The sequence below is a fragment of the Halichoeres trimaculatus genome, unplaced genomic scaffold (genome assembly GCF_033239565.1).
Source record: "Halichoeres trimaculatus isolate MK-OKI-2021-1 unplaced genomic scaffold, fHalTri1.1 fHalTri1_scaffold_12, whole genome shotgun sequence".
NCBI lineage: Eukaryota > Metazoa > Chordata > Actinopteri > Labriformes > Labridae > Halichoeres > Halichoeres trimaculatus.
Window position 1 is genome coordinate 14406407 of NW_027437190.1, and position 26903 is coordinate 14433309.

A 26903-nucleotide genomic window follows, 5' to 3' on the forward strand; every position below is an offset into this window, starting at 1 on the left:
AGCAAATGTTGTAGCAGTCAGCTATATGTTAGTCTGGTGCTCCAATGTATCTGTAGGCTAATTAGCCCCTATTTGGGCTGTATCACTCTCCCGTTAAGCTTTCTTCTGCTTTTCTGTCCTTTTTCTGCTTGGCTCCAGTGTCTACCATCACTACAAAATTAATCACAGAAATCATTTTTAGTAGAGAAAAACACAGATCTCTGTTTTATCTCTTCTCACTACCAAACTTTGTCAGCTGGAGTGGAGTTGTCATAGAGACCTAGATGTGCTGTGAATCAATCCGGTCCTGGACTACCCGAACTGGAAGCTAAGAAGTAGCAATTTGAAATAACCTGTAACCACCAATATTGGAGCTGATAATCTCATTTTAAAGTGTGGATTACGATAAGGCAAATATCTCGAAGGGAGACTTTTTTACAGAAACCTTTGAAAATCCTCACAGAAGAACAGGGGAAGGGAGGGGGTAAAGAGCGGGAAATAACATGCAACAAAAGGTCAAGGCCAGAGAATAAATCAGGGAGGTCATTTTATGAGCAATAATGAAGCCAATCAGTAGGGGGAGCTCAAAATCTTTTAGCTTCACTTTTTTGGATAAATTTAGTTCTTCTTTTTTATCAGGTAGTGTTTTTTCTCACTTCCCTTTCTTCCAATCAGTCCTCTACCCACCTGAGCAGCACAGCACTGCCCTGAGCTCCAACTGCCAAGTCTAGCAGCCCATCTCCATCCAAGTCCAACCGAGCACTCACACTGCGGCCAAAATACTGCAGGGTAGGGGAGAGTGATGACCCTGAAATACGCTGAGATGAAAAAAAGAGGCAGAAACAGAAATCAGTTCAGCTGAAACCTGAAACACACAAGTGGAAATACGATCACATGCAATACAAGGCACCTGCTTATAGTTGTGGATGATGTGAATGCCATTGCCATGGTAGACATAGAGGGCCCCCCTGTGTTCGTCTTCCAGCGGGGCCCCCACCAGCAGGTCAGTGAAATTGTCATGGTTGAGATCTGGAGCTTCTGCAAGTGCATAACCAAACCTGGAGTCCTGGGACTTTTCCTCAGGCTTGAGGGTACCATTAGAGACGAACACCTCCTCCTGGAGAAAAGAGGAAGAGAGGGAGAGACAGGTTATAGGAAACACTGAAGAGGAACTTCTTTTCTCTAAGTTTGGTGACATCAAAACAATCTAAATTTAACAAGAAATCAGACTGCTTATACTCTCATAGTGGTCACATGATAATCCATGAGGAGAGCAATGGTGTCTTACCCCACTGAGGGTGTAGATGTAGACTCTGCCAGCCTCCTTGTTCCCCGAGCCGAGGTACATTGGTGCAGCAACCAGGAGGACATCAGTGATGCCATCTTTGTCTATATCCAGCCCACAAACCTCACTGCCATAGTAAGACCCAATCTGCACACAGACACATGGTTTTCACTTTACCGCCAGCAGATGGAGCCCTTGCTTTAACGTGTGAAATCCTGCCACAGAATATAAAAAGTAACTGAAGACTGACTGAAGTGATTCATGCAGTAAACTTTACCTGTTCTCCATTGAGTGCCTGTACAATGTTGACATCGCCCTCGTCACTGAGCTCAAACAGGATGACTTTGCCTTTGTGTTTGAACCGAGGAGCCCCAGCAACATACAGCCTCCTCCAGTCTCCGATCATCACAGAGGACACTGTGTAACCTGAAAAACACACACACACACACACACACAGATACACATCAGCCAGCACCGCCAATAATCTGTGCTAGAGCTACGAGTCAAAGAGTCACAGTGGTATTTAGTTCACCACAAACCAAGTGAACTTACTGGGCTGTGCTCGACTATTTTCAACATGAGTAGAGCTATTTGAGAAAAATCTACTTGAGTCGAAACAGAGTTTCTTGAACTTTTTATTTTTGTCAGCAGTTCAAATTTCCCTACATTTAAAACTATGACTTACAGTGTGTTTTAACCTTATTTAACCGGCAGATTTATAATTAAACAAATAACTGTTTTGAAAAGATGAAATACATTTTGGGGCTTATTAAAATAAAAAGGGCAAGGCAAAATTGGATTTTTCACGAGACAACGTGGTCAACTGGTCCTTGGTGCCCCAAGTTTGGCTTTGACAACTAATGGAACATCATTCAGTCTTTAAAAAGTTAAAAATGTAATTTTGCCAAGATAGAACAGTCTTGTGTGTCAGGTCATAATGCACTATCTTGCAAAAACTACCAACATACGCCTTTCAGTGTTGCGTTCAGTGGGGTTAATGTGGGTACCTAAATAAGCAGCATGCTTTTTGAACTCCAGTGGGAACTCGCTTTCAAACGCCTCTCTGGGTGGCATGATGCGTTTTCCGAACCCTTCTTTCAACACTCCACCGTCCCAGTCGTAGGCGCCCACCATCCCAAACAGGATGCCATCCTGAACAATAGATAAAGCAGGGCGTGGATGAGACCGAGCAGGTAAAATGTGTTCACTTCTCAAAAAGATTGACGGCAACTTACGTCCAGTGTGTGTGTCGAGAATCCGATCTGAGACATCTCCATGTGGAACGAGCTCTGGTTAAACCCCAGTGTACCTTCAAGTGGAGACAGATACAAGAATCTGTCAGATTGTTGCTCTACGCACATCTCCTTTCTTTCTTTCTTTCTTTCTTTCTTTCTTTCTTTCTTTCTTTCTTTCTTTCTTTCTTTCTAAGGATCTGATCTCGATGGCATCAGGAACACTCTTACTCATGAGGACCACAGGTGGCAGACATGCCTCACCCTTTCCTCTCTTCCTTTCCCTTCCTGTAGGATTCCCTGAAACATTTAGATGGTATCATCCTATTTCATCAGTCTCCCTCTCCTGTTCCTGTTGTGAATACGAACACTCCCTTAACTCTCTTCCTCTTTTTCTTGCTGTCTCTGCAGGACTGTTGTTCATTTTCACCTGGACCTGATACTCCTTCACTTTCTTCTACCTCCAAAAAAACCTTCTCTTTTCAGAATCAGAATCAGAATCAGAATCATCTTTATTGGCCAAGTATTTTCAAGAATACAAGGAACTTGACTTTGGTTTTGTTTTGTAATTCAGCGTTTCACTCTCCTTTCTCAAACTTGTCTTTACATGTCTGTCTCTTAAAAATGTTTGACTTTCATGAGGTTTACCTGCAAAAACTGAAATCTTATCAAGTGCTTTTGTCTTATTTTCAGTTGAAAATTCCTTTTTAGACTCAATATTAGCCAAATTCACACGACCAATCCAGAAAAATGTCTTGTTTTAAGTTATTTAAGGACAAAAATGAGGTCTGAGTTGCTCGTAACCAGTAAAAAAATCTGCCAATAGAACAAGAGAAAAGTTACTTGTATTAAAACATTATTCTAGTCTCAAGGACATTTTCAAGCAATTTTTTCTTGTTCCATTGGCAGATTTTTTTACTGGTTACAAACAATTAAAACCTCATTTTTGTACTCTGATAACTTGAAACAAGACATTTTTCTGGACTGATAAGTTGAAAGTGGCTCATATCGAGTATAATGAGACAAATTTTACTTAAAAAAAGACAAAAACACTTGATAAGATTTCAGTTTTTTGCAGTGTAAACGCTAGAAATTTTTGGTGCTACTAACACTTCCATCATCCACAGTCTCCTATGTTTAAGTTACAAACCTTCAAGAGTGAAGATGCGATCGCCAAGAGCATCCACGATGTCATTAAGGGCAGCCTCATCGGTTACATTGAAAAAGTATTTTTCGTCAGGGTCACTGGCAATGTACTTTATCTCGTTGATAAACGTCTCTGGATCCTGCTGCCGGCGGATGTAATGACCCAGAACCTAGAGTCCACCATGAGAGAAAAAAGGGATGGGAAAAGTAACTGTGAATTGATAAGCAGATACTTCAAGCTTAATAAAACATTAAAGGAGACAAGTTACAGAGAAAGGGGATGAAAGAGACTCTTCTTCATGTTGAGTAACATAAAAAGTGATGAAACATGTTTCTCTAGGCACGTTTCAGCTCTCTGCAGCTGAGTTAGGCAGTTCTCAGGACAGCTAACTTTGACAGGAAGAAGATACTCAACTTAAAGAGCACAAACTGAAGCCTGTGTGTGTCAGAAGAGTCTAAGGGAAGAGAAGAGGGTAACCACCATCACTATGTAACCTTGAACTTCAGGATTCAACTGTGACATAAAAATAAACACACTACATGGCCTGTGTAATTAACTTGTGATTACCTAAAGGCAACAAATTGACTGGAAAGCTCCAAAGCTGAGGAAATAGTAGCCACCAGAGATTTGTATATGAGAAGCGCAGGCCTCGCACAGAGGTGAAGAGATGACTGATCTGAGCAGCAGTGGTCTATGGCTTCAAGCCTGAAGTACAAATGAGAAAATTCCATAAGAGGGACCAAACCCAAGAATCTCCCCCTGTGACTCCAGCTGCCAAGCAAACTAAGGAAATCCTCTGTTTTCAAAGGGCAGAAGGATGGAGAGGGGTGTAGTGTGTAACATGAAGACAGACCACATATAAATATCTGCATTAAGAATTCAAAGAGGCTGAAAATTTCCACTCAGGCTGCCAAATGTGTCAGGCTTTTACAGAACGATGAACAGAGAAAGAAGAGATCAGATACATTCATCAATAAACAGCTCATCTGTAGATCTGAGAGATTTTGGTTACTAAATATATCAATGAGTGGTCACACATGCATAGATGTGCATAACCCTCTCCCCTAAAAGCACACCCCCCGACCTGCCTTAATGTATAAAACACAGCCTGTGGTGGCCGTGCTCTTGTTTTGAAAGCTCTACCCTCCCCTGTGAGCTATTGGGCTGAACACACACAGACAGACAGGAGCACCAAAACATGCCTGTTGTTACAAGAAGTACTCAACTGTCATCACTCTAATGACTGAGGAAAACACTCTAAATCTTTGCTCACTTGTTTTTTTCATTCATTTTTTGGGGAGGGGGATTCAAGCTGCCACCCCCCACTGATATTCTAACTCGCTGTTTCCTTCTTTCTAATTATCCTTTTGTTGACCTAGTATTACCGTGAGCACATGCCAGGTAGAGTTTCAACTTGAATAGCTCACAGTGATAAAACCATAACAACCAATTTTAACACAATTTCTGGTTTTTCAGGCCGATGTGCTCTCAGCGTTCCCACTGTTTTTTTAGCCTTTCTGGGGAGCAAGTTTGCACAAATGACTCAAAAAAAACGTATTTCCTACAATTTCTCAGACCGACTCAGAAGTTTAGAGTTTCACAGGTTTTAGCTACTGTCACTTAAGAAAGCTGCTTTCAAAGCAGTACAGAGGAGCCGAGTAGGATTAAGAATTGATTTCAGAGACAAAAAATACATTTCTTACCAGAAAGAGTGTTTGTCCATCAGTTATTACTAACTTTTTCTTCAGAACCCTTACTGTAGGGTTAGTGTTTAAATTTTGTCAGTGCCTGTGTCAACATTTAAGAGATGTGATGGGAACCAGTCCTCTGTTGAAAGTTTGTATGAAAAGAGTTCACGGTAAAGTTGGTAGATTATTGGGCTAAATAGAGACACTTTTCTGGAAAATAAGGTGCTGTCAACTTTTTAGGGGACACCATTAACACTAAGACTGCTCAGACCCTCTGATGCATGAATTATGAAAGCCTGTGTTGAGATTAGGGCATAAAAAAGAAGAAGTTTTAATTGTCATTGCTCTGGAGCATTAATGTTTGTGCAACCAGTGATAGAAATGCAATCAGGCTGTGACACTGAACCTGTGTGTGCATTTTGGTCGTGACAGCTATTAAGGTTTTCATGAAGCAGCCAAAATGGTCATCTTTGGCGGTCTTTTGTGGCCACGCCCATTGACGTAGCAAAAAACTATGTATACATTTTTGTCAACAATGTGCGTAATATACACAAGCCAAGTTTGGAGTTGATCCGACTTAAAACCTAGGAGTTGTTGAATGTGACGCATAGGCTAGAAATCGTCAAAATCCGATATTTGCGTCCAAATAACGAACTTCTTGTTCAGAATTGACAATGGTCGTAGTAGACTTTTTGTAGGTCTAAACATTGTAATTTAGCCGTTTATAGGCTACGTGTTTTAACAAACTAGTCCTAGGTTTTTTTCACATATCAACTCCAAACTTGGCTTGAGTATACTAGACACATTGAAGATCAATAATCATAATTGAATTTTGATAATTTTTTTGGGTGTGGCTACGACATGGGCTCAAAGTTTGGAATTTTTAAACTTTGTCCGATCTGCACGAAAAACAGACACACATGTACAGTACAATTTATATATACATACATACATATATATATATATATATATATATATATATATATATATATATATATATATATATATATATATATATATATATATATATATATATATATATGTTTGAAGGTATTCTACATACTACATGGCTGTAGAAGTAACCCTTTTTAAAAATAAGTTCATTATTGAACACTGGAGACAAAACCCCTCAAAATTTGGAAACCTAACACCAGAAAACTACCCTTGCATAACACGAAATAACACTAACATTTTTGCTTTAAGAACAGTTGAATCGCAGGCACTCAGTGTTGTATAAATGATAACAAATTAGTCGTTGAGTCTGCATCAGGGTCATATTTTATCATCTTACTGAATCCATGGACTGAATTTATCTCCCAGTAACCAACTTTAGTGAGACAGATAAAAGACACTGAGGAATAAATCTGATTAAATCGGATTGATTTTGATAGTCAATAAATTTATGTAGTGGCCCCTTAGCTGTTCCTCCCCCACCATGTTGGCTGATGCTTTCTTCTTCTGTGGTCCCAGTGGAGTCTGGAGGTTACCCAACTTGTCTGTTGGGAAGGGAGGGGTCTACAACTTGTCGTGCCACTTGAGTCTGTCTGCTCCTCTGACACTCCACCATGCCACTCATCAGTGTGTGTCAAGGGAGCAGGGTGCGGCCACAGAGGAAGAGTTTTTGTTCCCACTGGGCTATTTCAGTTCACCCAAGGGGTTCATTTGGTAATTTGGAGATGTTATTTTTGGGGGAGTGGTGGTGGTATTGTGCGGTATTGCTTGTGGGTGTATCATCATATCATGTTCAAACAAATGTGTGAGGAATGTCTGGGATGCTTCCCGCACCCTTCTAATAATGTGGACTGTTTCATATGTGTACCCCAACGTTGTACTAACTCATTTCCTGGAAGGAAAAAATCTCCTGCCCCAACTTTTTGAGCATTGTGTGTAATCCTATCGTTTACAATCATTATCATTTCAGTTTTTTAGGTTCATAAAGTAAAGCCAAAGTGGGACTAGATATACTTACAGCGATGGCATATCTGGTGATGTTTCTGTTCTCACACTCTATCAGAGCGTCTGATAGCTCCTCTCCATCATGTGACTCTCCGTCTGTCACTACGATCATCACTTTGGTGGCTCCATCTCTTGCTCCACGCTCCGCGCTGAATGCCTCCGTGCTTTAAAGACAGAGAGGACGAATTTTAAAATGAAATATCTTAAGCAGAGGAAAATGAAAGATAATGACAAGAAGTGGAGGAGCCTGGGAGAGGAAGAGATTCAGCCGCATGATTTACCCTTCAATAAACTCCATCTTTATGATAGTTTACAGTTACATGTGCTATGACAACACAATGAAAAACAGCACAAATTGTCCAAATCACAACTCAGTCTTCCTTTATTAGTCAAGATGGCACACATACCATTAGCTGCCAGTTGACTCAACATGACCAGTGCATACAGCCTGCATTTGTCACTTCACAAATCAACCGCATCTGTGCATTCCCATCCAGCTGAGCCATGATACAGAGGAAACCTAAATGACAAACACAAACGGACTCAAGCCGCACCCTGTTTGTCTGCAGGAAACCTGTTTTCGGCCGGGACCTGCTTCAAGCATTGAATAGGTTTGGTAAGCCTCAGACCAACACACAGAAAAACACACACACACACTCACTCAAATACACTCACATACCCAATAAACTGGGAAGAGCAGTCACTGCTCGCGAACTTAGTCATTTTCAGGCCAAACTCCAGCCCTTGTCTAAATATAACATCGTGGTCAGCCGCAAGAAACTCAGAGTTAAAAACAACCGTTTCCCCCTATGCAGACTGCAAATTACATAGGGTGCAGAGAAAGAGAGAGCCGGAGAGGAAGAAAAAAAACAAAAAGGAATATAGATGTGTAAAATACCGGAGAAAATGAAAAAGACAATAGCCAAAAGGTGAACATTTCAGAAAATAGCAACAGGAAAAAGAGATGGAAAAAGAAGGCCTCAAACGACAGAGAGAAAAAGAATTCAAACTAAACAGAACAATAAAAGATGGTTAAATAAAACCAAATATTAAAGCTTTGAAGAGCAAAACCAGCGCTGATGTGGTATTTTAATTGTGTGGCACAAACAATGTCATAAAACTGGTGTGACAGAGTAAAGAGAGAGGTGTTACAAAACGGGAGGAACGTGGAAGATGCAATATGAGAGGAAAAAAGACGAGAGAGATAGACAGGTACACAGATAAGGAGGAAGGACAGACTTATAGAATAAAGAAGGACACGTATGAGACACAGAAGTGCGGAGATGAAAGAGGAGAGAAAGTGAGGGATGCTAATTGGGAGGCCTGGTAGTATTTACAACCCATTTTATGGAGTCACAGCAGTGTGGTAATGACACGGCGCAGCGGCAGTCTGTGTGTGTGAGAGTGTGTGTGTGAGTAAGTGAGAGCATCTCAGACGGGTGGAGCAGTATAAAAATCAGAGGCTGAGCCAATTGTGGAGGGTTGTTTGATGTTCATGCATCAGTCTGTCGTCTCTAATTCAAAGTGTCCTCCATGTAATCTGTCGCCGTCATTTACACGTCAGCATTGTAGCGTGTGTCAGTTCAAAGAAACATCTTAAGCCCAAAATAACACGTCTGTATTGGGAGGTATTTGGGTGTTAAATGTTCTTTCTTTAAAACTGCATTAATTCAATTATTTTAGAATTTCACATTAAGTTCTTTTAAAGATGGAGTCTTAAAATGAATATGTAGCATGTTGTCAAATGTGACAAAGCTATCCTTTTATAGGTAAATTAAAGGCTAGCAAACAAACTTTTTTTGCTATAATCTGTATACAAACAAACAGAGCTACAGAAAAACACACACCATAAATGAATAAATAGACAAATAAATGAATATAACATTAAATAAATGTACGGTTTGGCAAGGTTTGGCACAGTTAAGCCTGATCCTGTTTGCGTGATTGACATGTAGCTCTTTGATACAAAGTGAAATCAAGCTTTTGTTTCAGAGAAGTCTGTGTGCTGCCAGGAGAAATACAGCCGCCATCAGGTTAAGTGACAATTCCTCCGACCAATCAACGGTCTGCAGTGTGTTGCTCCATCTTCCGGATCGGTTCAGTCTGGCACCCATACAAAAGGGTCCCAAACAGTGGGACGGCTCGACTTGGTTATTTGGGGATCTGTCCCGGGATAAGTTGGTGTAAACGCCGTAAAATGCGCGCTGTACCAAGACGAACCGAACCGGACTACTTGGTGGAAACGCGGCTTTAGCGACTCTGCTTTGCTGCATTCACTCAAACACTCACTTCAGAATCTCATATCTGCTAATGTTGAAAAACTGAGCTCATCCCTCCTCTGTGTCCTTCTATTGTTCTTGTGTTCATTAACCATTTTACTGATTTTATGTCCCAGTGTTTTTGTTTCCCCAATCATCACTACATTTTTCTAACACTTTCTGGGTTTCTCTTTAAAGAGTAGATGAATGGTGAGTTTATTTCTGCTGACGTGATTGAGCAAACCATCATTTGTTCCTGTAAGTTCTCATTAATCAAGATTAAAGGACTCTGGTCAAGGTCAGTCCCAGTCAGCTGGAGCCTGTTTTACATCTATAGCTCTGAGTGAGTGTGAACTAATTCTTCGCACCAAAATAAAATCATGGGAATCCTCAAGGGAAAAGTATTTATAGCTATGTTAGTCAAGTACTCAGGTTTAGGGTTAAGTTTATAATAAGGATGAGGTCAGGGTTGAGGTTGAAGGTCAACAATGCAGAGAAGAGGGTCAGAGTTGAAGTGAGGGGAAGCAGGGAATGAAACTTGTCAGTTCCACAATGTGTGTATTTGTGTGGGTGCATGGTGTTCATGCTGAGTATGTGTCTGCATGTGTGTTAGTGTCTGCGTGTACTGTAAGTGTCCGTGTGTATTTTTACAGCTGCAGGGGCGCTACTTGGCTGACCAGGCTGGGTCAGTGTCTGCCACACCTGCAGCCGTGCTGAGCCAGCAGTCGAGTAGTCCAGCTCAGCTAATCTCGCTGTTTTTGTACCTCGTCACTTTCCTGCCTGCAGCAAGTGCCGCTCTGTACCAGTCTGTACAGTAAAGTGTGAGAAAGAAGCCGTGCTGTCAAAGAATTAATGTATTTCCTCCTTTTGTCAATAGGTAAAAGTTTTCCCTTGAATATGACTCCTTCATTTCTTTATCTTGGAGAAAAATTAGAAAAAAACACAAAAAATATCCACATAAAGCTTCTGTGTTTCTATCATGGCTGCTGATGAGCCCACCGAGTGTTTGCAACATGTAACAGGGTAGGAAAGGTTGCAGGAGTTAAAAGTAAATATGCAGTAGCGTCTGGATTTCCCGTCAGTGGTGTTTTAATGCCACAGTCAGGCTATTTTACTGGCTCCATTTTCCAGTCACTGCTTTTCAACTACCTTTTAAACGTTCCTCCTAAAAGTCTCCAACTTTTACCTTTGAATGGACTAGAAAACAGGAACTCTCCAATTACCTATGAGTGAGTGTGTGTGTGTGTGTGTGTGTGTGTGTGTGTGTGTGTGTGTGTGTGTGTGTGTGTGTGTGTGTGTGTGTGTGTATGTGTGTGTGTGTGCGTATAGAGAGAGAGGTTGTACAACTCTTCAAGATCTCCAAGATACACATCCCAAAATGATGGTGGTGGCCACACATCAGGTCTGGGTGTGGTGCTCTAAGTGGGTATGACTTTAATAAAGCAGGAATTTTATTTTGAAAAGAAAAAAACAAAGATATTTTAAGGAGTAAGGTTTTCACTGAGCCGCTGACCCTCAACCTATAGAATTGTTCCTTTAGACTCGGAGAGCCCACCTAACAACCTCCAACACACTTTAACAAAATAAAGTCAATGAGATTCTGGAAATATAACAACCAAGACAAAATAAATTAAGCATATTTTTTACAATGATTAACACTTTTTTGGCATCCATTAGTTGTAAACACAACATTAGGCTTTTTCAAAACTACATATTTCAATAACTACATTTACATGTGCCACATTTTCCTTATTAATCAGAATAATGACAATATTCTGATTGCGTTGAAGTCATGTAAACACCTTATTCCAATTGTCATAACCAAATTAAGCTTGTTTTCTGATTATTAAAACCTGAGTAAAGCCCCTGGCATACGCCTGTATCAACCTGTATATTATCATATATTACATCAATGGGTGAAAGCACCGCAGCAGTGATATTTTTAAAAAGGCGTGCAACAAACTAAGGTTGGGGAGATGAATGAGAACGACACTTTGATGAAGAAGCTATACGAATATTACACAGTATGACACAAAAGCAAACATCTTGGACTATTTGGTGGAAATGTCAATACAGTGCGTGTAAAAGCACAACCCTAGATGGCGTCTTGTCATGACACAACTACTACTACTGCAATGGTGTATTTGGTATCTATTGCCATAACCAGATTATAGACCTTAATAGGAATATGGTGTGCATGTAAAATGTAGTCATTGTTTGAAAGTTAGAAGGCCCAACCAAATTCTCCAAGCTAGAAAAGCGTAATGTAAAGGGCTTCATAAAGGTTCAAACCTTAGTGTACGATCGATTGAGTACTTGAGGTAATTCAGCCCTATCTAGCTTCAAACACTTAACCAGGAATTATTAAAACATCATCAAAACAGCTAAGTTTAAGTTTGCTCTGCCATGATGTCCTCACTCTTGTCGTAGCTTTTATTAGAGTGAATGGGTTACTATGGGTCATGTTTTTCACAGTTTGGCTCAATTACACCCAGTAATCACCAACTTCTCTATGTTACTATGGCAACTGTGTTACCAAACAGCTGTGTTCTTGTGCAGCTGACACAAGCAACAGTTTCATATATTTTGAGCAGAGTCTGTGTCCTACAGTCGTCCCACCTTCAGGCTTGCTTTCACTAACTCCTGATGGTAGTGGTCACGTTTGTAACAGCTAAATGCCAACTTCACTGTTTGCAATCTGATACCAGGCAAGAAAAGGATAGCTAGCCATAGTGATTTGGCTACTAACACAGAAACAGTAATGTCTCAGGATCAAAACCAAAAAACTGCTGAAAGATGCTAAACAGTGGTAAGATAAAGTGTGTGGATCTATGAAAATATTGGATGTTGTAACTAAAAGCTTCTCCTTTCAGGTTTAGTAAGGTTGATGCATTATTTCAATCTAGTGTGACTTAAACAGTGAGAGTTGAGGCGGGCTTTTAGCCTCTTCGCTAACAGCTGCAGTGTGCCCCCCAGCAGTAAAGTCAGCCATGCTCTTAACTGGGAAGTAGCCGGTAGATTTAATATCTGCAAAGATAACCGATTATAACCTCCCTGTAGAGCAGTTTCCAATGGAAACATAAGCTTTTCAGCCCAAAACTGTCTTTTGAACCAGGTTGAGTAAAGGGTTAGTTCAGGCAGACCACGATGTCAAGCTCGACTGACAGAACATCAGCTGCTCTCACTGCCACTGCCCCAACAGCAGCTGACAGCTCACACAAGAACATCTACGCATCAAATTGCCAAAAAGCAAAAAGGGTGTATTATTCAAAGTGATTAAGCCTGCCTACCTTTTGCCGAGATGCATCTCCAACCCTGCACTTTGTTTAACTCTATGTGTAGTTTTGTACCCTTTTTTTCAGTTTCTGCTCTCCCTGCTTTGGTATTTCATGTATGCACATAAAAGAAAGAGGAGGTGTGCTCTCCCCGCCTCAAGCTTTGGCATTCCACCTTGGCATGTGGAAGGACAGTGAGCTCCTTAATCAGAGGCAGTCCACCAAATTGAAGTTATTGTACTCAAACAACTAATTCTGTTGACAAGAGTGGTCCTGGCTGAAATGTATTTTCGCTTTAAAGATCAGCTTTATCAATATGAGTTGTTTCCAGTGTTTCTGCAACCAGCCTCAAGCAAACGCTTGATGAACTACAGTTTTAACACTTCAGGACTTGAGGTTTCAGCTTATTGCCTCCACCAAGGAGGTTAAGTTTTGGGAGAGTTTGTCTGTTTGTCTGTGAACAACATAACTCAGAAAGTAACGAACGGATCTTGATCAAATTTTCAGGAAATTTATAAAACCAAATAAGAAAGAAGTGATTACATTTTGGAGGTGATCCGAATCACTGCCTGGAGCCAGGATTTTTTAAGGGATTCTTTATCATTGTGAGTTAGGGACGTTTTCACCTTATGTGTATATAACTCCAAGATAAATGGTCGGATTGCTTTGCAAAACAATACAAGACAAGGTCACCATAATTTCTGACGGATGTAAAAGTATGATCCAGATCCTGGCAATATTCTGGATACTAAGATCCAGAATATGAAATATGTCCTGGATCATCTTAATTTTGTCAGGTAACAAATTATCGCACAAACCTGCAACTTACACAAAATTGAAGCAGACAGTCTGCTGAAAGGGAGTATAACATTAAAGTAGGACTGAAGTGTTGCGTCACAATCACAATATGCTTGGCGGAGGTCTGCGCTCTCTGAGTGCTTTTCTAGTTAGATATGCGCTTTTTTTGTTGCAGAACTATCGAAATATCAAAAATTACAGAGCACATTTACCCCATAATTTAAGGTTCGAGAACCTCATTGATTCGAGAAGAGGAGATGTAACCACTCTCCTACTCCAAATAGAGTTTTAATATTTCCACTTTGTTCTTAACTCAGAGAGGCCTCAATCAAGAAATAAAACACTTCCTCTGAAGCATTAAACTTAGCATTAAAAAAGTATAATACTGAACTTTATGAGGACTAACAGACTAAAATGCTGTGATCTAATGAAATACTGCCTCTTCACTGTGTAGCTTATCATGAGCCAGTGGAGACGTCAGGATGACAGTGGGTGCCTGTTCTGCTACAAAATATATAAATTGTACCAACAAGAAAACCATAAGAATGTCTTGATACAGACATTTTCCATTTGCTGAGCCAAACATTAACAAGTTTGAGCTGACAGAGCATCAGCCCTGAGAGTGAAGTGACAGACAGGCAGGCCTACCAAGCCATGTGGATGGCATATGCAGTCCGTGTCTCTCGTCCCTCCTGTCTGCTGATGTTCTTGGCAGCCTCCACCACCTCCTGTGTGGTCTGGTAGTCCTTCAGAGACCACTCATGGACTGCTACCTCACCATACTGCAGGATGCCAACCTGAAAGTGCACACACACACAGACACTGCAGTATTATTAAAATGCCGCATGTCTTGGTGGTGTAGGCACATACTTGTGGAGAGAAACATCTGAGACTTTTGTTTCTGGAGTGAACTATCTCTTTAAGTACCAATCCTGTTCTTTACGCAAACAGTGCACTCGGGAATTTTCGAATTCATTCAGAAACCAGAAGTATTTCCTTTTCACCTCACGTTGCCTGCTACCCCTTACCCCCCACCCTCCCTTTTCAAAACCCAAACCTCCTCTCAGTTCTCTTGTTGTTGCGCTCAGAATAATGTCCCCATTCCTCCCCCAACCTCAAGCTAGCTGGGCTCATGTCCCTTTACGTTACTGGAGCAATTCATTCTGGTCATATCTGCCAAACCAGCTCTTTATACGTGTCACTCTATGCATGTTTTCACTCAGGGGGCTGGCTTGTCTTTCTGTTCTGGGCAACAGCTAAGGGGTTCCAGAGGTTTGATTTGGAGACTTACTAAAATTAAAAACCACAATTTTCCATTACTAATGTAAATATTATTTACAGGCAGTGCGACAAGCACAACAACTTGTGTTTTTACCTGCATCTGCTCCGGGCTGATGTGAAACTTGCTGAGGATGTTGCTGAGGAAGTTCTGCACCTCGTACCAGGGGTAGATACTGTTTGAGCCATCCAGCACGATCACGATGTCCATGTATGTGGAGCACCCTGCCACATGTTGGAGTTTAAAATATTTGGTTAGCTAAAGCAGGCCTGTGCTCTGTTTTTTTTTCTGCCTAAGTGTGTTTGTGCAAATGTGTGGTTACTTTGCGCTGTTGGAGCGATGGTCTCTTTTGGTTGTAGGTCATCGCTGACAGCGGCGCAGATGCCGGTGCTGAACATAGACGTACCGCACTCCTGAGACCACAGAGGGGCACATGCCTGCCAAAAACACAAAACAAAAAAACACACACGTTAACATCTGCATAGCCAATTTTGTGTCGTCTGTGTAGCCAGTTTCAACAAGTTAAATTTTACATAAAGTGTTTACATTTAAGTCTTGTGTTGGAGGTAATTTTGTTCTTATCAAAGCGTATAAGATATGGACAGATGTGGACGGCTGACCCTAAGATAAACACAGAATAAATGTCTGAGTGTCTCAACGAGATGTGGAACAAAAGCAAACAATTCATAAGAAGGAATAACTCATGGAAAAACTACAAAAGTGTGGTTTGGGGGATAGAAAAATAAGGGAGAGGCAGAGAAAGAGAGACTATTGTTGACATGTTGGCAGTCACTGTTGTCATGAGTGGTTTTACAGAGCCAGAGCAGCAGACCAGTGAGGCAGTTTAAATCAGATTGTGTTAAATGCAGGGGGAGGGCGTGGGGTGGGAGGGCATCATATAAAAATATTTTTGTCTTCAAAGTAGGCTGTTTATTTGGCTTTCATACCGAGAGGGAGCAATAAGGGGGAGAGTGCAGAGAAGAGGGTTAAAAGAGAAACTCCGTAAAGAGACAAAAGAGGGAGACCAAGGGCCGCGGTGAAATGTGGGAAGAATGAGAGAAAGAGAAACATCCTGGTTTTGCTCGCCCTGTCATTATAGATGGTTCCTCCTCAGGGGCACAGACAGGCAGCAAGAGAAAAGATGGAGAGAGGGAGGAGAGAAAGGAAGGAGGGAGAGGATGGAGAAAAGCATGAGGTGCTATGGCTTTTGGTAGGTCTGTCATTAACAAAGGGCCGGAGACGCATTCCGATCCAGTTTTAGACCTGACCACTGGGGTTAGGATAAACACACACACACACACACACACACACACACACACACACACACACACACACACACACACACACACACACACACACACACACACACACACACACACACAACTGAACTGAGCTCCATACCAAAGCAGAAACCCAATGGTGCACTTGAATGATACAAACCAATATAAACAACAAAATGAGAAAAAAAAGAGCTGAAGATTAAGAAGCTAACACAAACAGTGGCACAAACACACACACACACACCTGCACCCACACACTCACACAAACACACACACACACACACACACACACACACACACACACACACACACGCACACACACACACACACACACACACACACACACACACACGTCATCCTGTTTAGTAGTAGAGGCAGGAGTGCATTTTTTGGAAGCTGAAGAGCTCAAAGTTTAAGAAATCGATATGACAGTTATGTGTTTATCAGACCTATTAACTGTTGACTTATAAGCAAGACAACAGAGTTGCTCAGTTTTACCTTATTTCTGTTAAGAAAATGGAGCTGAAAACAAAACTTGGAAAGAAAAAAAGATTTACCGCACAGTCAGATGTGCACAGATGCAGTTGAGTAAAAAATATAGAAATGACGTTTAAATAATCTGTGTGCTGTGCAACTGTACGACGCAAATTTCAACTCATGAAATCAACTGTCTGTGAATACACAAACATAAAGGATTCAGATTATTATTTGAGCACTGATTGAAGAACAGTGGTTTGGAAATGTGCGTGTGAATCTCTAAAACAAGGCATCCAGGAAATGTGTGGTCAGTGAACCACACTTGGTCACCTCCAAACGTAAATAAAAACACACCGACAGAGCTGATTCATTCATGCAAACACAACCTGGTCCCACCCCATCCCCTCAGACTTCCACACACAGCATCCCCAAGATTTAGCTTAGATAACTAAAACAGTGTAGTTTGTCAGAATCAAAGCAACATACCAAGAAGCCATCAGGTGAGTTAGGAGTGAGCGTCATCCCCAGGTGAGAATTCCTCAGGTTCTTGGAAACGTTCTGCAGAGCTGTCTCACCTGAGTTACACAGATGGAGTTCATTTTATTATTAAATGATGAGAGTACTCCAAGAATTAGAATTTATGTCTTAGAAAGTTTATATTTCGTTACCTAAATTCACTTTGCTGCATCCTGAGCTCCCCCTATCTCCCACAATGCATTTGTAAACATCTCCTTTTCTATTATTGGGTGGCCCATCCCAGGGAGCACCAACCAGCATCCTTCAAAGAGTGAGACAGGAGATCATTTTTTACTCTGTTTTCATGCTCTTTGTGGCTGATGTTTAATTAGCGTCTTTCTTTTTTTGTATTTCACCACACACTCACGATTTCTCTCCGCCTGCTTCATGCTGTAAAACGGAGAAGCCAAACAGAGCATCCTCTGGACCATCAAAGATGCGTGGATGTTTGACATCTATGTTGAAACACTGGCACAACTCTGAAAGACACAGCAGAGCAGATTATTTAACAGGTGACAAAAAGTTTCTAAAGTAGTTCAAACATGTCTTATATCCATCTCTTAGATATGCAGCTCCAGCTAGCAGATTGCTATTTAGTTTTAGCATAAATTGTACACACTTGTTAATGATTAATTAATCCAAATAAATGAAATACATAAAAAAAAATATAGAGCAGGAAACAGTGTACATAACTTAACATCAGATTATTATTTCCCCTCTGGGTGTTAATAGCAGGTTTTGAGGAAGGCTGAGGAGGAGGAGCTCAAAAAGATGGATAAACAGTATGACCAGAGGCAACCTCCAGGAAAAAAGAGGGAGTTCAGTCTGAGGGGAAAGTGGGAAAGGAGAGGGAAGAGAAGAGGCAAGGCAAGGAAGGGTGTGGGTTAAAAAAAACTATGTAGTATAGTAAGCCTCCTGTTATGACACACAAGCCTGCCCTTCATACAGAAAGAGACACACAGAGTGATGATCGTCAGTTCACTGAGATTTTAAACATTCAAGTGTAAACTGAAAACATTCAGACTGGGAAAGTATAACAGTATTTGTACCAAAGTCTGAGGGGGCAGCCTAAATGTGTTTTTTACATGAGAGTAATATTACATGAGTGCATACCACAGATAAACTGTGTCCTGTTATGGATGTACGAGAAAAAATTCTAAACTCAGAGAGAGTTGTTTGTGTTTTATTTGGACTTAATAGCAGAGTGACTGTGCTGTCTTTGATCAAAATGATCTGTCACTGTAAATTGAAATTTTATGCATCAAAAGTGCTAGTAGCATACTGCTAGTAGTTCCAGTAGTATGCTAAGCTGCTCCTAACCAGCTAGTACTTGGTATCGGTGAATACTCAAGAAGGAGTACTTGTACTGGTATCGGTCTTGCACAAAAAGTGGTATCGAACATCCCTAATAAAAATACACCTCTGTTTTAAATAATACAGGACCCGCACCCCTAACAATTTGACACGCTGTTTCCCTGCTCAGTGTGATTCTATGATAAATGGCCTCATAGACAAAAACACACCAAAGTCCTTACAGTGACAAACCTTAACCACCAAAATTAGATACACTCAAGACAGTAAAGGCTAAAGACAATTTCAAACATGGTGCCAGATAAAACCCATGCATGGTAAAACTAGGGTTAATAACAGAGAATCACTAGATATAAGTTGTCTTCCATCTGAATATAATTGACTTTTTCTGATCTGAATGGGCTACTTTGAATGGACCAACAGTTTACTGATGACATTCATTTTATTTATTTAATTTCTCTTCTCATTCCCTCCCAGATAAGACTGTCACTTGTGCACTTACAACCAGATTGGTTCCTGTAAGAAATCCACCTTACAAACAGCTTTCCCACACAAGCAAGAGTTGGTGTGCTATGTTTCAAGATCTCATAGCTTTTCAAGCCTATCAAAAGATTGACTTTAGTCAACTCACACCAAAAACATGGTCCAGAGAGTAGGAAACGGAGTCGTTAGCTAGCTTTTTAGCAAGGTAATGAGTTTGCCTTAAGCAGAAATAGACTTCTTGTGCCAATTTGTTAAGTTTACGTTTGTATTTCATAAAATATTCCCACTAGCTACATCCCTTCTCAAAGATAGGATCAAAAGAAAGATGAAAACATCCATAAGTCCAGCTTTGAAACAGCAACATGAACCAATAAGTGATGAATCAGAGTTTGCGATCACTTCTTACAGTCTACAGTTTCAGATGCTTATGTTTATTTAGTTTCAGTGGCGTTTTCTCCCGGAGGCCAAGGGAAGCCATGCTTCCTCTCTTTTTTTAGACTGTAGCTGTGATTTAATGAAAATATTCCTTTTTAACAGTTTCGATACTTCTTCTGTGTTTTGTCACCGTCATCTCTTCCTTATTCCTCTCCTCTAGTTATTGAGCATTTTACAATGTGTAAAACAGCGCCCTCGTAAATGTTCTGTGGCGAATGCGTGGTGAAAATACGATACTGCACGCTGTTGTCCGCAAGGAGGCCAAGCAGAGCTGGCATCCCTTGGTGAAAAAACAAGAATGATTAACCAATCAGATGAGGCCGTGGTCATGACACTGCTCATCTGTGATTGACCAAGACTGTGTCAAGGGAAGCCACCCCGTCTTTGGCCTCAAACCAATCAAATCACAGTATCGTCATCCTCGAGCCACTGAATGAAATCAGGGAGATTAGCACATTAGCAGTGTGCATGAAGCGGCCAGTTGTGTGTTTAAGTGGGCGGTTGAATTAATTAATACGATGTTTAAGCTAAGTCAAGAGGACAATGTAGGTGTGTGAATGAGTGAGTGAGAGTGGGAGAGCTAAAGGGCGTGTGTCGGTGTTCAAAGTAAGTAAAACGAGCGCTCTCTGGGCGCTCTAACAGGTCCGTTACATGAAATAGCGATACAAACTGCAACAAAGCCTTTTATGTACCCCACTCCCTAAAAAAAATACAGATAACAGGCTTTGTCTCACTTGGCTTCCTCAAAAAAAATCTCCACGCCACGCCACTGTTTAGTTTAATGTTGTATTTTCAGTGTGCTACTCTTGACATTTCTCATTTAAGATGTCCTTTTTGTGAATCAACTGTTTGTTATTTGAATCCCTGATCAGCAGGATGTGTTAGATCTGTTCTGTTGAGTGAAATTTGACTTGACGTGTAATTAAGCAGCATTAACCAGGGCCGTGTACAGTAACTCCACATTTCTTCTGTACTTCTGGTGCGATTCCTCTTGAGAGAAGCAATACAGGATGGGGAACAAGACAAGAACACTGCAGCTGTGATTACACACAAGCTACTCTTACACTTGTACAGATACTTTCCAACAAATACACAGTGACACACAAACAGTTACCTCGGCCAGGCCAATCAGAGGGGGATTCCACTTGGTTTAGAGACAGAAACTAGATATGTCCACTGTTTCTCTTCCATCTCTGCTCCTGCCTTTCTCACACACTGTAATTTTTCCATTTTCTCTCTGCAACAGATGTTTTCATTCTGTGATATAATTACATTTTCAGGCAAGTTTCTTCTTTTCTTGTACTCAGATTCACTCACTGGACATCTGTCGCTACAGAGATGAGGGTTGTGTTGGCCAGGCTGGCAGTATGGCTCTGAGATCTGCTTTCTAACTGTGGCGTCGGTTTCACCATTTTGGCCCAATCTACAGTATCTTAACAAAAACTTACCTGCCTTTTGGGGGATTTATACCAATCATCAGCCAAAGTTCGTAGCTGTACGTACTCTGTGAAATGGGAAAGATTTATGATACCCAGGGGATAAATTTACTTGCTTTGAAAACCTTTTCTGTCCGTCATCATGAGGTGCACGTTTGTGGTTATGAGTCTCTGGGAGAGTTGGTTGAATTCCAGGAATTTGATTCCCCTGTGGATGACCTGTTGGTGAATCCTTACACTTTCAAAAAACACCTTAATACTTGGCACAAACCTTTTTGAATAAGCATGTAAACATGTTAAACTAAGAAGACATTAACATATAAATATTGCCAATTTAAGCATGTTGAACATTTAGTGTTTAATAAACTCAATAAACTACAGTGTCTCAGAAGAGCCACACAATGCAACTTTTTCAGCTGTAGACTCTAAATCTTGTTTCTGCTCATCCTGTAAATCTTTGCAAGCTTTCAATATCAAATCCTGAGACCACCTGGGAACTGATGAGACTCAGCCATCCAACACAGATGTCAAATGTGCTTCACCAATGGGAATATGCTTAGGCAAGGATAGAGTGATTCTTTAATGTAAAATATTTCCTTTTCATAACCAGAATGAAAAAAAAACAATCTCTCAGCCCTGCCTATTTTAAGTAATTATGCTGATTCGGCATTTCAACATATTGTTATCTGACTCTCTTAATATTATTCTCTGGTACATTTTTTGATGCACTGAAACTTCTTCAAATTTTTGCTGAGCTCTCAGCTTTCTGCCTAAAACTCTCAACTTTGAGATGCTAAAACTTCAGCATACCTCTGCTTACAAACTTCCTTTTTGCTTTAAAATGTTCATTAATCCTTCAGCTACTCATGTATGAAGTAAGATTTAAATATCTTTTACATATGAGATTTCACTGTTTATGCGACACAAACTTTCACCAAAATCCCAGCTCCTACAGTGCGTGACATTGTCAGCCAGAGTAAAGGATGCTGCTGATGAGACGTTAGAATTTTCTCGAACAAACTGTCATAAGTTCTAAAATCTTCACTCTACAGACATAGAAAATACATCAAAATGTTATCTGGCTACTCCAGCTTTCTCTAAAGGGATTGTCGTAGCAAAAGATTGTCTCGTTTGGCCAAAAAAAAGCCAAAAAGTGTGAGGCAAAACCCTGTTTTTCCCCAGCCTGCCATAATGTTATTTTATACTTTAATCTTCAGCTCAGCATCATTTGTAAGCTCATTTTTTAGCTCTCTGTCCTGTCTACATTTCTGGCTCTACAGACATGTGAAACACATCACTGTGTTCATCAGAATCTTAAGATTCTCATGGTGCAACTGTTTTCCAGAAAACGCTCTCTGTTTTCACACAGGAGATTCAAACCCTACTTTTGGCTTGTTCGTCATCTGTCTCAGACAGAACTCACACAGCTGCAGCTTTCCACAGCCTAACAAGCAGGTTACCATGGAAACCTTTTTATCTCACACAGCTGTTTATACCAACCAATCAAAACATTCAGGAACAAAGACACACATGTAGGTGTCCTTTCTGTCACTCACACACACAAGTGCTTTTACATGTACTAGTATACTGATACTACCACCACTACTCTAAGTTAGGGTCTGCAGGAATTTCAGTCACTTGTTAGAAAACACAAATTCAATCTGGGCTCCTCCCCCTTGACTCAGTGCCAGCAGCAGCGCACACCCACAGCCTCAAACTGAAGCTCTGTGAACACAGGCACTAGCCCAACAACCACCTGAAGCATTGCATTTAGGAGGGGCTCATGCACCTGACTTGGCATGTCAGCACAAGCTTATCTGACACATACCTGCTCAGCAGAAAGCCAACTCACGTCTCTCTTCACCCCCTGCTGTCCCCAGGTGCCCAAAAGTGAGTGAAAGTTGAGCCAAGCTTCACCCTCGTTTAATAAAAAAAAACTTTATCTGTGTGGTGTTTTATTTCACATTAGTTGTGTATTTCTTCCTTCATACTACGTCCACTATATCGCTCGGGATAGCTTCCTCCACTCGCTAATTAACACGCAAAGTCACTTGCGCACTGGGTGTGCTGTGATTGGTTGATGTAACCACGCTTACTCTGCCCAGAAACGTCCTGGTCCAAAAGAAAACATCAACAAGTTGGAGGTAGACAGAGATACTGAAATACATGTACAGAGGCCCAGAAGTGACAGTTGAGCAGGATTATTCATGTAGTTTTTTATTTATTTTTTTAAGGAAAATCCTGCGGACTCTACCTTTAATTTGCTAATATTAACTTAACTTTTTCTTAAACTTTAACTACTCTGCTTGCTCCACTATTTAAAAAACTTTTCCCACAATGTAGACAACTCAAGCTACTTCTACTTCTTCTTCTACTACTGCTTAAACCTCTATACTACCTTTACTATTTCTTCTTATTATTCTTTTTCTCTGTTCCCCATTCCCCTCCTTTCCACTGCTTTTAGCATCTTTTTTTTTCAGTTTCCTTCTTCAGCTTCAGCATTTCAATACATTTGCTTCTAGGAAATGCAACTTCTCTAGTTCTCTTTTGTCCTCTCCAGCTACTGCTCTTACAGGCAGTGTAGTAAAACATTTCTCTTTTCTTGTGGAAACATCCCCCAGCTTTTCTAACCCCCACTTATTCCACAACAAACTAAGTGCCTGATAACAGCCCTAGCACTGATGTCATTCTGACTGATGTCATTCTCCTATTTCACTCATTCTCTCATAAACCATAAATTGCTCCTTTCTTTCCCCCACTCTCCTATAACATAGGCTACAGCACACATGTAAACACACTGAGCGAGTCTACCACAAAGCCCAGCCCCTTGGACTCCCACAAAGCTGTGCCATCATTTGCTGTTTTCTCCGTCCTGTCCTCCCTCCTCTGGTTCCACTTTCATTTGAGGCTCATATATGACACTGCACCACAGCCCGTCTGACCACCCATCGCCATGACAACTGGTGGCAAACATTTATCAAGCCAAACTGGGTCCAGATTCTCCAAACCACAAAGCACTAGGCGCTACTGCTGCTGGATACGGTTGTGCAGAAACTCAACTTCACAGCCCAAAATTTAGATTCTAGAGAAACAGCTCTAATATAAGTATGTTGTATTCAGGTTAAAATATTTGAGCTCGCCTCTCTTCTTCTGTGTTTTCTGTCTCTCTAACAGCAGTAGAGTTGTCTTCTTGACCGTCTGTTTCTATCATCTCCATCTGACCCACTCGTGTTTCCCAAACATCTCCCCCTTCACCTCCTCTCACCCACTTTCACAGCTTTTCTATCCATTATCTCCACCGTGGTCCGTTCACGTCTCTGTCACCCTCTCGTGGGGAATGGGGGTGGGAGATGAGGGGAGGAAAGGAATGAAAGCAAGCGAATGATGGGAAAGTGAAATAACAGGAAAAGATAGCAGGGAGAATAATAGGGTAAATTTATGAATGGCTGGTGGAACTGAGTCAAACGCACACACCTGCGTTGGACATCTCAGTAAAGCATAACAGAGTGTAACAGACACGGGTTGCCTGCTGGCTGCGTTAAGGGGAGCTCTGGTGAAAACATTAACATTACACACATACTCACTCACCTACATGCTTATGTATGACACATGAACAAGGTAGCACACTTGAACACACGCAAGAACTCTTAAGGTGATATCACATAAGCTACAGTACAAATTAAATCAAAGGTCACACAGAGATGGAAATTACACTGTGCTCCATTTAAACAGAAAATGAAAGGCAATGTGTAAAACCTAACCACAGGCATCATTCGGCTGCTGGCACGTCTAAATAGAGGTGTGTGCATGTGTGTCAAAGTATGTAGAGTGAATGCTTTTACTGCCTGCTGCTGGATGAGAGGCGTTTACATAGCATGAAAACTGGCTGCATGGGTAATTAGTCTTCAGTGGACATGTTAAAGATTGGCACAGATAGTAGAAAGCAGCGAGGACTTTACATGGGAGGGTGTAATATCTCAGTCTATTGATCTCACTTTGTGTCATGGCTATGTGCTGCGGCTAAACTGAAGCTTATCAGATGCAGAAACACTTCATTATGGTAGACAACAATGGCCTGTTTCTTTGGTTTCTTGCTGGTGGTCAGGAGTGGCTCAATGAGGTGTGTGAGGCTGCGCTGCCACTTCTCCAGTATGGAGAAGAAGTAAACGCACATGGCACACATGCCTTATTGAGGGAACTGTACACGTCTAAAGAGGCTGATATGGCCGGTGAGGTCGAGTTACACTGCTGCACAGGTCAGGAGAAGTCGTCTGTAAGTGGAGATGAACCAGTAACCTTTTGGCAGAGGAAACATCAGCAGATATCTCCTATTGCTCCAGACATCTCCTGGCAGAGCTGGGCCAACAAGGATGAAATATTTCCTCAGTACTGACAAAACGGTTAGATTTACTGGATCATCCGCCTTTAAAGCACAAACCATTACTTTGCTGGACTCATGCACAACTTCCTATAGCTTTGATCTGTTTGGCAAATGGAGTGCGGCCATATGTTTTGATGTGTCTGCCTCTTGACTCTCCTGCACACAATCATGTTAGGAATGTCTTCATGGTCAGTCACTTACTGTCACTCAGAACAAAGCACCGAGCCTGAGGGAGGCACACGATACGTTTATTCACATGTGTTATCTGTTAAAGTGTAAAAGTAGTTAAGGTTAAAGACCATGTCATTGAACTTGACAGAACTGCAGGACGGGGGACCAACTGGGCAGTAGAGGGGCATTAATCATGGAAAAGAGGTGGACATGAAATGGTTCAACAAAGTTTACTAATTGGTGCAGTGATTGAACTACTGCATTTGCTTAATGAGGCATAAAAAGCATTATTAGATTTTAAAACTGAAAAGAAAAATGTACTTTCAACCTTAGAAGAGATGTTATTTTGAAGTAGTTCTTACCTTTAAGAAGGAATATAAACTCCAGGTACAACAGGTATCTGTGCAGCTCCATTTAGGAAACTGATTTAAAGCAGTCTCCACTTTCCTTTTTTGTTTTTCTCTGAATCTCTCCTGTTTTTTTTTTTTTTTTTTTTTAATATATAACGCAGTGTATCAGCGTCCACCCCACACACGGACAGACGCGTGTTTCTTCTTCAGCTCTCTCTTTCTCCAAAAGACGCGTAAAATCCGTCCAAACGGTGTCGCAGTGACATATCTTCTGGTCGTGAAGGAGCTTAGGTCAGGTTCTCAACACAGGCAGTCCAGAATAAAACCTCTTGTTTGCGCCGTTTAAAGCTTCAGTATGGTTAGAAGTTACCACAGCTAAAGGTTATGCTGCGGCGCATCGAGGATAGAGAGAAAAAACCTAATTGGCACCTCAGTGACCCATGCTGAGAGCGCGAAAATGCGGCACCTGTCCCATCAAACAAGAGGCCACAGTTCCGAGTCATTAAACCATAACTAATGTCCAACACCTTCCAAAACAGTCAGTCGGCACCACGTTTATCCCCACTGACACGGGCGCGCGTCTTTGAAGATCAAACTGCGCTCGTCAAGCCAAAACTTTGTGAAGCGCTGCTGTGCATGTCATCCATGGCTCTCTCCGCTGGTCTCCCAACTCTAAACTCCTCAAAAACAGCCCTTTCCAGTCAGCTCCTGCTCGTGTAAATATGTGCCTCCTGTGACGGGTTTCTCTCACTTTGAAATGAAAGAGCGCATTTATCCTCAGAGCTTCCCTCCTTCCATCCACCCAGACTCCCTTCTGAGCAACTGCTTCTCCCAAAAAAAACCTCAAACCCACCCCCTCCGTCTCTCTTTTTCAAACAAGATCTCAAGAGTTTCTCTTAAAATCTTTCACTTTGCTCACTTCGTCATCCTTTTTTTTTTTTTTTTTTTTTTTTTTACTTTCCCCTTATCTTAATATTAGTGGAAAACGGTCCCTCTGGTTGTGTTAATGTGGCACTTTAAAAAAGGATTAATAAGATGTCATTGACATACGGGTAATCTACATCTTTGAGACACTGACTTCATCTGATTGTGCAGATTTTTTTTTCAGTTTTTCTTTGGGGGGCACTTTCTGAGTTATGCCATTGCAGTCATGAATAAGATAAGGA

General features: G+C 41.1%; 1 protein-coding gene across 1 annotated transcript in view; it reads right to left on the reverse strand.

Moving 5' to 3' along the window:
- itga10 (integrin, alpha 10) overlaps positions 1 to 26526 on the reverse strand; it is a 33920-nt gene extending 7394 nt beyond the window's left edge. The window contains exons 1-15 of the mRNA XM_074684488.1: positions 25750 to 26526; positions 17538 to 17649; positions 17323 to 17432; positions 17141 to 17229; positions 15220 to 15334; positions 14994 to 15121; positions 14267 to 14415; positions 7301 to 7451; positions 3647 to 3812; positions 2500 to 2573; positions 2272 to 2416; positions 1542 to 1690; positions 1268 to 1411; positions 890 to 1096; positions 667 to 797 (exon numbers count right to left, since the gene is read on the reverse strand). Of these exons, the coding sequence (XP_074540589.1) occupies positions 667 to 797; positions 890 to 1096; positions 1268 to 1411; positions 1542 to 1690; positions 2272 to 2416; positions 2500 to 2573; positions 3647 to 3812; positions 7301 to 7451; positions 14267 to 14415; positions 14994 to 15121; positions 15220 to 15334; positions 17141 to 17229; positions 17323 to 17432; positions 17538 to 17649; positions 25750 to 25801 (1922 nt within the window). The 5' untranslated portion in view covers positions 25802 to 26526. The remainder of the gene's footprint in view (positions 1 to 666; positions 798 to 889; positions 1097 to 1267; positions 1412 to 1541; positions 1691 to 2271; positions 2417 to 2499; positions 2574 to 3646; positions 3813 to 7300; positions 7452 to 14266; positions 14416 to 14993; positions 15122 to 15219; positions 15335 to 17140; positions 17230 to 17322; positions 17433 to 17537; positions 17650 to 25749) is intronic.
- Positions 26527 to 26903: the final 377 nt, after the last annotated feature.